This window comes from Mobula hypostoma, chromosome 18 (assembly GCF_963921235.1).
Source record: "Mobula hypostoma chromosome 18, sMobHyp1.1, whole genome shotgun sequence".
In the NCBI taxonomy this organism is placed as follows: Eukaryota; Metazoa; Chordata; class Chondrichthyes; order Myliobatiformes; family Myliobatidae; genus Mobula; species Mobula hypostoma.
The window spans coordinates 63,762,278-63,773,712 of NC_086114.1; the positions used below are offsets into that span (position 1 = coordinate 63,762,278).

The 11,435-nt window shown below is 41.6% G+C and overlaps 1 protein-coding gene across 5 annotated transcripts in view; it reads right to left on the bottom strand.

Moving 5' to 3' along the window:
* Positions 1 to 11,146, bottom strand: part of prc1b (protein regulator of cytokinesis 1b) — a 29,008-nt gene extending 17,862 nt beyond the window's left edge. For all 5 annotated transcript variants that reach the window (XM_063071021.1, XM_063071019.1, XM_063071022.1 and 2 more), the window contains exons 1-6: positions 10,279 to 11,146; positions 2,730 to 2,862; positions 1,992 to 2,114; positions 1,653 to 1,886; positions 919 to 1,089; positions 123 to 272 (exon numbers count right to left, since the gene is read on the bottom strand). In XM_063071021.1, coding sequence (XP_062927091.1) covers positions 123 to 272; positions 919 to 1,089; positions 1,653 to 1,886; positions 1,992 to 2,114; positions 2,730 to 2,862; positions 10,279 to 10,292 — 825 coding nt within the window. In that variant the 5' untranslated portion in view covers positions 10,293 to 11,146. The remainder of the gene's footprint in view (positions 1 to 122; positions 273 to 918; positions 1,090 to 1,652; positions 1,887 to 1,991; positions 2,115 to 2,729; positions 2,863 to 10,278) is intronic.
* Positions 11,147 to 11,435: the final 289 nt, after the last annotated feature.

An 11,435-nucleotide genomic window follows, 5' to 3' on the forward strand; every position in this document is an offset into this window, starting at 1 on the left:
AAATAAGGGACTTGAGCATCCGCGTTTTTTGGTATCTGTGAGGGGTCCCGAAACCAATCCCTCGTGGATAAGGAGAGCCGACTGTACCCTCATCCTCAACATTTAACAGCAAATGTACTTACTGTTTGCATTGTTTTAGCCCTGGATCCAACCATGTTTACGGCAAAAGCATTACGTTCTTCATCAGAAATTTTCAGCCAGTCCCACAGGTTAATTATTTGACTTCTCAACTCCGAGCATTTTGCTTCATTCTGAGTTCTCTTCATCTCCAGCTAAAAACAAATATGCTTCAGAATTACTGGAGTTTTCCTACCAACCAGACCAGCTCACAAAAGCTATTCATTTAATTTACATTCTTTAAAGGATAGACGTGGAATTTCAAGTTAAGGCAGTACAACATTTCAGTTTAAGAAAATTACCCACTGATCCCAAATGTTAATCGTAGTGTTTTAAAAATAATAAATTTTAAATAACTTGTTATTTCTGGAAGTATCACTTGGAAAATTACAAATCTTTTCAAACATAGATTGAAATATGATATACATCAGAATTGCACCAGGAAAACTGTTCAGGCAGTCAATCACGTTCCAGAGAGCTGCAACAACTTTATGGAAATGATGAATCCAAAGAAAGCTTTCTAACATTAGCTGGATACAAAAAGTAATTACATTTCACTAGTGGGTCAAGATAAAAAGCAGTTTAATTATTTCCAGTGTTAAGTACCCTAAACAGATCCAGCTGCACAATTCAAAGAGTTACCAGTTCTCTGGGGAATAATAATAATATATCCCTCTCAGTGGAACACAGCTATCATATTGTTCTAAAACTACAATTCAAAAAAAAAACCATATTTAAGAACTCTGAAATGCTCCAAGATAATAAGATCAGCAATACAAGTTGTTGCATGCATTTACACACCTGTTGAAGTAATGTTTTCAGACCAATAATATTCTCATTAGACAGGCAGAATGCATCCTCATCCTCACACACAATATCTCTCTCAAAGCTAGTGTCAGGCAGCTGATCAAGTTCATCCATGCACAAAATTATCTTTTTCTTAGTCGCCACAAACTCAGCCCTTCTGCGTTCCTAAAATTAAAACCAAATGACTATTAGGGAATTCAGCAATTCTGGTTAACACATAAACAATACATGCACAAAACACAAGTTAAAATTATACCCAATATGTTAGTGATTTATATAACAGATTAAATGCTTCTTATTCTTATTGCAGGAACATAGATAACCCAACTAAGCCTCTTAAGTGAGCTCTACCTTGAATCAAGCTATTTCTGAAATGAATCAGCCTAATTTACCCAGCTCTATATCTTTCAAAAAATCTAGTTGGTCAGTGAACAAATAAAACTTAAAATTGGTTCAACATCAATGGTACTCTTAAAGGAGAACAGATTTCTAAAGCAATACTACCCTGAATATTCCATGTTCAATTAGTTTGTGGAAAAAGTCAGGAATAATGCTTAAACACGCATGAAGAAAGTTAGACAATTGAACAAAGTCTCAAACATGGAGATGTTCAATTATTATAGATCATAAGGATGTCAGGCACAAAACACCCAAGTATGCATTGGTTAAAATATTAATAGACAATATGGATATGGACCACTGCTATAATATCTCAAAATATTTTTTACCTTTTCCTCATTAAGTGAAGCAATGTGTGCACAAAATGCATCTAGCTGTTCAATACTGGGAACAGCATCAACATCAATGGAGTAACTTGTTGTACAGAGAATATCACAAAGCTCCTCATCTTGTTCTTTAAGGGATTTTAACTTTGCCATTCTCTCTTTTTTCTCTTTTAAGAGAACCTCCAAGCGTGTCCTTAGATCTTTTTCCAGCTGCAACATTGTGCAATCTTCTTCTGGCTGTCACAAATACAAGTTCAAACTGTTACTTAAGTGGTTAAAAAAAAATCTTATTTCTCCCCCCAGACCTTCAAAAGGATGAGGGTGATGACTTTTAACACTTACCAGACATACAGCCAAACTGAGTTCCTGACACACTGCATGGAGTTCTTTCTGGCACACTGCAATGCTCTTTTTCAGCCGCTGCCTTAGATTTTCTTCCTCTGCAATCATCATATCCAGTAGCCCCTGTGTGAAAACAGGAGAAATGGATTTTTCTTGAAAAGATTTTGGCACTAGTTTATACATACTGTAATTAAAATCAACTAAAGCACTCTAAAAGATACATAAATACAGACAGAGGATGTAGTATTTTATTTTCATTATGTCTTTTTTTAAAATAAAGATGACAAAATGTGCAGCCAATTCACCTTAAAAGATTTAAAAATTAAATCCATATTGACTGATCTATATATAAAAAAACATGCTGTAAACAGAAGGGCAATTTGTCCATCATGATCAGAATCCAGCTAGATGAGAGAGCTGTGCAAGACCAAATGAACTTCACCCTGTTTATAACAAAAGCACATTTATCTTGTCACTGGCTTAACGAGGAAATATTTAATATAGCCAGTTATTCAGCACATATTAACAAAATAGTTTTAAACTGCAGTATGCAGCCCTGTGGTCTATTACTATGTCACTGGAAGAATGAGGTGCCATACCTACACATGCAAGAAATAACAGGCAGTCCAGATCATGGCAGCCTTGGCACTACAAGTTACTGCATAACCTTGCCATTCATAAGAATACACCGCAAATTATAAAGATTCTTTACTCTCAATACTAATATATGCTACTTACTTTAATATGCTTTTTAACAACTTCTGTTCTCTGCAGTCTTTGATCTTCTGGAATTCCAATTTCTTCCCAGATATTTCGAAGATGGGCAAGTGCAGCATTGAGACAGGTAACTGACTCTGTGGCCAGTGCATCACTGCAAAAAGAGTTGAAATGTTTCATTTGTGGTGAGAACCAGACATTAATGCATGATATGCACAAAATATTAACAAGTGGACTTGGAATTTTGGCTGTAGCTCAGTTCAAACCAGAAAACTCAATTCCACAAATGACCTGATCAGATTACGCAGTTAAAAATCCCACAAATGTCTCATATTTCTGAGTATAGGACTAAAGTTAAAAATGGCCTACCACATTTGCATTGTTTCACTGCAGCTTCAAAGCTCAGGGATGGAATAGCAAATGGGAAACCAGAAAAAGCACACAAAAAGTTCAGCATTGTTGAATTTACTCAAATTGGACCAAGAACCTGGGCCTTAGCACTCAGATCTACAGCTGGATCTTCAACTTGCTCACAGACAGGACCCAGGCAGTAAAAATAGCGGACAAGTTCTCCTCTACAATCACTCTGAGCACCGGTGCCCCACAAGGCTGTGTACTCAGCCCCCTGCTGTACTCACTGTACACCCATGATTGTGTAGCCAAGTTTCCATCAAACTCAATATATGACTTTGCTGATGACACAACAATTGTAGGCCGTATCTCAGGTAATGATGAGTTTGAGTACAGAGAGGAAATTAAGAACCTGGTGGCATGGTGCGAAGACAATAACCTACCCCTCAACGTCAGCAAGACGAAGGAATTGGTTGTTGACTTCAGAAGGAGTAGCTGACCGCACGACCCAATTTACATCAGTGGTGCGTAAGTGGAACAGGTCAAAAGCTTTAAGTTCCTCGGGGTCAATATCACAAATGACCTGACTTGGTCCAACCAAGCAGAGTCCACTGCCAAGAAGGCCCACCAGCACCTTTACTTCCTGAGAAAACTAAAGAAATTTGGCCTGTCCCCTAAAACCCTCACTAATTTTTATAGGTGCACCGTAGAAAGCATTCTTCTAGGGTGCATCACAACCTGGTATGGAAGTCGTCCTGTCCAAGACTGAAAGAAGCTGCAGAAGATCGTGAACACGGCGCAGCACATCACACAAACCAATCTTCCGTCCTTGGACTCACTTTACACCACATGCTGTCGGAACAGTCCTGCCAGGATAATCAAGGACACGACCCATCCAGCCATCACACTTTTCGTCCCTCTTCCCTCCAGGAGAAGGGTCAGGAGCTTGAAGACTCGTATGGCCAGATTTGGGAACAGCTTCTTTCCAACCGTGTTAAGACTGCTGAACGGATCCTGACCCGGATCTGGGCCGTACCCTCCAAATATCCTGACCTGCCTCTCGGTTTTTTTGCACTACCTTACTTCCCATTTTTCTATTTATGATTTATAATTTGTTTTTAATATTTACTAATTTTAACTATTTTAAATATTTTTAATATTTAATATTTGTAATCCAGGGAGTGTGAAGCGCAGAATCAAATATCGCTGTGATAATTGTACGTTCTAGTACCAATTGTTTGGCGACAATAAAAAGTATAAAGTATAATTTGTCACAATTGTAGAAAACACTGCGATCAAAATTTAATTATTTTTAAAATATCTGCCTCCTACAATTTAAAGTAGTTCATAGGGCTTATATGACCAAGGATAAGTTATCTCATTTTTATATGGATATATCTCCCTACTGTGATAGGTGTAACAATGGAAAAGCTTCATTTATTCATACGTTTTGGGCATGCCCAAGTCTTGGAAAATATTGGAAGGAACTTTTTCTGTACTCTTTAAAGTAAAGTTTTAAGCCTAATCCTTTGACTGCCCTATTTGGTATTGTTGGAAGGAAAGGTATCATTTTGAAGACATCAGATTTGTACATTCTGGCTTTTATCTCTCTTATGGCTAGGAGGGTGCTTTTGTTTAAATGGAAGGATGCTGGTCCGTCTAATCATACTCAGTGGTTACGGGATGTTATGGCATGACTAAATTTAGAAAAGATTCGTTATTCAATTTTCAAAATTTGTGGGGGCTATTTTTAAACCATTTTCATAATCTTTAACTTCTCGTTAAAGTACAGAAGTTGGTTAATACCATATTTTATTATCTGATAAGTTTTTTTTTCTTTTTTTTCCCCCCAAGCAGCTTTGACTTTGGTAGTGGGTATAGATTTTTTTATAAAACTGTTTATATTCTAATATATGAATTAATCTAATCTATATAAATACAGGGTAAGGAGTTCGTTAATGCAATTCAATATACTGTATCTGGTATTATATTTTTTCTTTTGTTTTATAATATGCATCATCTTGGACTCTATTCTTCTATATAGAAATGAATAAAAATATTGAAGAAGTATCAGAATCAGGAATTCAAGGCTGATAGAGCTATCACGAACATTTACAGAGGCTTTTAATGAGGTGACTCAGCAGCACAGATAACATGTATGGCATAAAAGTGGCATTGATAATGAGTTTATTAAGTATCGATGCTTTCTGATGTTAGACAACTATGGTTTTTGCTTCTTTTGGTCTATATTATTGCACTATTGACAGGGATGCCAGCCACGACACAACTTGTCATTTTGATACATTAGGACGGAATAAAATACTGTGCACTGCTTTCAGATGTGGTGGAAGCAGGTTTCATTGTGGTTTACACAGGATAACTGTTTAGATAGGGCAGAAAAATCTGCTAGATTATGGAGATATGACCAAGAGGTGGAACTCGAAGTTTGCTCTGTTAGAGAGCCATTATGAACACAGCAGAAGAAATAGCTTCTTACTGTGACATAACCACTCCGTCTTTCTATGAGATTGAAAGAGCTTCTGAAATAGAGCAGAGCAGTGTCATGGGAGGAGCTTTTAGGAATGTACAATAAAGGCTGCTGTTACCAGTGAACCCCTACATACTCCTATAAGAAATAAACCAAGCCTCTGTCCTTGGAATATGATGGCTGACAAGACTTGGAATGGGAGGGATCATAGCTGGAAAGGGGCTGAAGATAGGTGGATAGGCAAAGAAGGCATAGCAACCAGGTTAAAGCCTTTGGGGAAATTAGTGGCAACATAATGTTGCAAGGAAAATTATTTCTGTAAATACTATAAGCAACAGGAAATCTGCAGATGCTGGAAATTCAAGCAACACACATAAAAGTTGCTGGTGAACGCAGCAGGCCAGGCAGCATCTCCAGGAAGAGGTGCAGTCGACGTTTCAGGCCGAGACCCTTCATCAGGACTACTCACTCTTCCTTCAGTTAGTCCTGACGAAGGGTCTCGGCCTGAAACATCGACTGCATCTCTTCCTAGAGATGCTGCCTGGCCTGCTGCGTTCACCAGCAACTTTTATGTGTGTTGTCTGTAAATACTACGTCCATTTTCTAATTATTGGGAATGAACTGCCTGAGAACTGTTATTTCCTTGGTAAGCTTAGGGACAAATCAGTCCCTTGTGGAGTCAAGGCATAGAGTCAGGGTTGGAAAACAATATTAATAAAGATTTACCAGAATTTTGCTGAATGGCGAAGCGAACTAAAAGACTGAATGGCCTATGCTTTCTATTTCTTAGATCCTTAAATAGTGACAATCCAATATTGAATACTTATTTTTCAATTTTTTTCGTTTACCCTACTTAATGTAATTAATGTGATTAGGAAAGAGGAGTTAGAATGCGCGGTAATTGCAGGGAGATGCGCGGTAATTTGCAGGGGGATGGGAACCAGAGTGCCAGAGCTGACAGTGTGGCTGGGGTGAAAATAAATGATATTGAAAGTTTAAGCAAATCCGCTGATAGAAAGGTTGTGAGTTGTGGTAAAAATCTTCTGAGGTGTATATATTTCAATACTAGGAGTATTGCGGGGAAGGCGGATGAGTTGAGGGCATGGATTGACACGTGGAATTATGATGTTGTAGCAATTAGTGAAACTTGGCTACAGGAGGGGCATGACTGGCAGCTTAATATTCCAGGGTTCCGATGTTTCAGATGTGATCGAGGCAGAGGAATGAAAAGTGGGGGAGTAGCATTGCTTGTTAGGGAAAATATTACAGCAGTGCTCAGGCAGGACAGATTAGAGGGCTTGTCTACTGAGTCCTTATGGGTGGAGCTGAGAAACAGGAAAGGTATGGCCACATAAGTGGGATTGTATTACAGACCACCCAATAGTCAACGAGACTTGGAAGAGCAAATCTGCAGAGAGATAGCAGGCAACTGCAGGAAACATAAAGTTGTGGTGGTAGGGGATTTTAATTTTCCATGTATTGATTGGGACTCCCATACTGTTAGGGGTCTAGATGGTTTAGAGTTTGTAAAATGTGTTCAGGAAAGTTTTCTAAATCAGTATATAGAGGGACCAACTAGAGGGGATGCAATATTGGATCTCCTGTTAGGAAACGAATTAGGGCAAGTGACAGAAGTCTGTGTAGGGGAGCACTTTGGTTCCAGTGATCATAACACCATTAGTTTCAATTTGATCATGGACAAGGATAGATCTGGTCCTAGGGCTGAGGTTCTGAACTGGAAGAAGGCCAAATTTGAAGAAATGAGAAAGGATCTAAAAAGCGTGGATTGGGACAGGTTGTTCTCTGGCAAAGATGTGAATGGTAGGTGGGAAGCCTTCAAAGGGGAAATTTTGAGAGTGCAGAGTTTGTATTTTCCTCTCAGGATTAAAGGCAAATTGAATAGGAATAAGGAACCTTGGTTCTCAAGGGATATTGCAACTCTGATAAAAAAAAAAGGGAGTTGTATGAAATGTATAGGAAACGGGGTAAATCAGGTGCTTGAGGAGTACAAGAAGTGCAAGAATATACTTAAGAAAGAAATCAGGAGGGCAAAAAGACATGAGGTTGCCTTGGCAGTCAAAGTGAAGGATAATCCAAAGAGCTTTTACAAGTATATTAAGAGCAAAAGGATTGTAAGGGATAAAATTGGTCCTCTTGAAGATCAGAGTGGTCGGCTTTGTGCGGAACCAAAGGAAATGGGGGAGATCTTAAATAGGTTTTTTGCATCTGTATTTACTAAGGAAGCTGGCATGAAATCTATGGAATTGAGGGAATCAAGTAGTGAGACCATGGAAACTGTACAGATTGAAAAGGAGGAGGTGCTTGCTGTCTTGAGGAAAATTAAAGTGGATAAATCCCCGGGACCTGACAGAGTGTTCCCTCGGACCTTGAAGGAGACTAGTGTTGAAATTGCGGGGGCCCTGGCAGAAATATTTAAAATGTCGCTGTCTACGGGTGAAGTGCTGGAGGATTGGAGAGTGGCTCATGTTGTTCAAAAAAGGATCGAAAAGTAATCCGGGAAATTATAGGCCAGTAAATTTAACATCAGTAGTAGGTAAGTTATTGGAGGGAGTACTAAGAGATAGAATCTACAAGCATTTGGATAGACAGGGCTTATTAGGGAGAGTCAACATGGCTTTGTGCATGGTAGGTCATGTTTGACCAATCTGTTGGAGTTTTTCGAGGAGGTTACCAGGAAAGTGGATGAAGGGAAGGCAGTGGATATTGTCTACATGGACTTCAGTAAGGCCTTTGACAAGGTCCCGCATGGGAGGTTAGTTAGGAAAATTCAGTCGCTAGGTATACATGGAGAGGTGGTAAATTGGATTAGACATTGGCTCGATGGAAGAAGCCAGAGAGTGGTGGTAGAGAATTGCTTCTCTGAGTGGAGGCCTGTGACTAGTGGTGTGCCACAGGGATCAGTGCTGGGTCCATTGTTATTTGTCATCTATATCAATGATCTGGATGATAATGTGGTAAATTGGATCAGCAAGTTTGCTGATGATACAAAGATTGGAGGTGTAGTAGACAGTGAGGAAGGTTTTCAGAGCCTGCAGAGGGACTTGGACCAGCTGGAAAAATGGGCTGAAAAATGGCAGATGGAGTTTAATACTGACAAGTGTGAGGTATTGCACTTTGGAAGGACAAACCAATGTAGAACATACAGGGTTAATGGTAAGGCACTGAGGAGTGCAGTGGAACAGAGGGATCTGGGAATACAGATTCAAAATTCCCTAAAAGTGGCATCACAGGTAGATAGGGTCGTAAAGAGAGCTTTTGGTACATTGGCCTTTATTACTCGAAGTATTGAGTATAAGAGCTGGAATGTTATGATGAGGTTGTATAAGGCATTGGTGAGGCCGAATCTGGAGTATTGTGTTCAGTTTTGGTCACCAAATTACAGGAAGGATATAAATAAGGTTGAAAGAGTGCAGAGAAGGTTTACAAGGATGTTGCCGGGACTTGAGAAACTCAGTTACAGAGAAAGGTTGAATAGGTTAGGGCTTTATTCCCTGGAGCATAGAAGAATGAGGGGAGATTTGATAGAGGTATATAAAATTATGATGGGTATAGATAGAGTGAATGCAAGCAGGCTTTTTCCACTGAGGCAAGGGGAGAAAAAAACCAGAGGACATGGGTTAAGGGTGAGGGGGGAAAAGTTTAAAGGGAACATTAGGGGGGTCTTCTTCACACAGAGGGTGGTGGGAGTATGGAATGAGCTGCCAGACAAGGTGGTAAATGTGGGTTCTTTTTTAACATTTAAGAATAAATTGGACAAATACATGGATGGGAGGTGTATGGAGGGATATGGTCCGTGTGCAGGTCAGTGGGACTAGGCAGAAAATGGTTCGGCACAGCCAAGAAGGGCCAAAGGGCCTGTTTCTGTGCTGTAGTTTCTATGGGTTCTTTGGTTAATTATGGTAAAGATTGAAGGGAAGAAAGAAAGAGGAAGACAAAGACAAATGATGAAGGAGACAGCAGCCAGAGAACTGGAAATGAATACCAATGAATTGATCCACTTGACCTGAAACAGGAGTGTGTGGGCCATGGCAGTCAAAGCTCAAACTGGACACAGCACCTGGAGATGAATGTAATTTATCGATCTTTTTTATACGATCTTCGCAAAACAATAAATTTCATAACATATTTCAAGGTACACTTATTACTAAAGAATGCATAAATTATACAACCGTGAGATTTGTTTGCCTACAAGCAGCCACATATGACAGTGATATTAAACGTGATTCCTCACTAATTTCACTGGGAAAAGATTTTTTTTACCATTGCTGAACAAGCTGACAATTAACTTTACAAAACTAACTTTTAAAAACGAGTGAGGAAACTGAGCCTAAAGAAATACATGGTTGACTATTGCATTACGTACTGTAAACGTTCGTTTACACGCTTAGTAAATAGTAATGCTACTGCTAATGCAACACTATCATACAGAAGCTTCAAGAGACTTTAACTGAGTCAACGCCCTGTTCTGGAATTCTAGTCTGTGCCATTGACTGGCTGCAATAAAACACCCAGTTTGTTTTTTAGGTCAGTTTTTCGTCAGACCCCGTTTCAGAGGGGTGTTAATTCAACAGTGCAAAGGCAGCAATGTTGGTTGTTTCACCCTCGGTTACTGGGCCAGCGGAGGCTTCATCCCGGGACAGCTCGCTGTGGGAATGGGGCGGAACAGGTTTGCCGCAGGGTAAGAGAATCGGGAATCGAGCCTCCACTTACCTTCTTCTCACCATTTTCCGGCTCTCCGGCCTCGGTCAATGTTTCGTCCCGTCTCGGTATCTGACCTCTCCCGCCGGTGTCCGGTCACTCGCGGCTCTCAATGACCGCCCCCGGTCTCCGCTCTCACCCTCACTATCCGGTCACTCGCGACTCTTGGTGACCGACCCCGGTCTCCGCGCTGTCCCTCACTGACCGGTCACTCGCGGCTCTCAATGACCGCCCCCGGTCTCCGTCAGTGTCCGGTCACTCGCGGCTCTGTGACCGAGCCCGGTCTCCGCTCTCGCCCTCACTGTCCGGTCACTCGCGACTCTCAGTGACTGAGCCCGCTCTCCGCGCTCTCTGTCAGTGTCCGGTCACTCGCGGCTCTCGGTGACCGACCCCGCTCTCCGCGCTCTCTGTCAGTGTCCGGTCACTCGCGGCTCTGTGACCGAGCCCGGTCTCCGCTCTCGCCCTCAGTGTCCGGTCACTCGCGACTCTCGGTGACCGACCCCGCTCTCCGCGCTCTCTGTCAGTGTCCGGTCACTCGCGGCTCTCGGTGACCGACCCCGCTCTCCGCGCTCTCTGTCAGTGCCCGGTCACTCGCGGCTCTGTGACCGAGCCCGGTCTCCGCTCTCGCCCTCACTGTCCGGTCACTCGCGACTCTCAGTGACTGAGCCCGCTCTCCGCGCTCTCTGTCAGTGTCCGGTCACTCGCGGCTCGGTGACCGAGCCCGGTCTCCGCTCTCGCCCTCACTGTCCGGTCACTCGCGGCTCTCAGTGACCGAGTCCGCTCTCCGCGCTCTCTGTCAGTGTCCGGTCACTCGCAGCTCGGTGACCGACCCACTGCCCGTTTACACACGACTCTCAAACCGTTTCAGCCGTTGCTTCTATTCCAGTTCAAATTTTCCAACGGTTAACTGATGCAGCCTTCTTATTGGCTATCTCTCCATGACGTCATGGCGGATGACTTCATCTGATGCCAACTCGTTGCTTCGACGGTAGGCGCATGCGCTTCCTCCCATTCAACTTGGTCCTGGTTGATCTCTGTATCAGCATCGTTTAGAAAATGGGCTTCCTTGCCTTGGGGTCTACTTTTACCATTCAAATAAGATTTGTTATTTTTAAAAGGAAAGGTCTATTCTTAAACTGGGGGAAAAAAGATGTTGGATATCTAAAGTA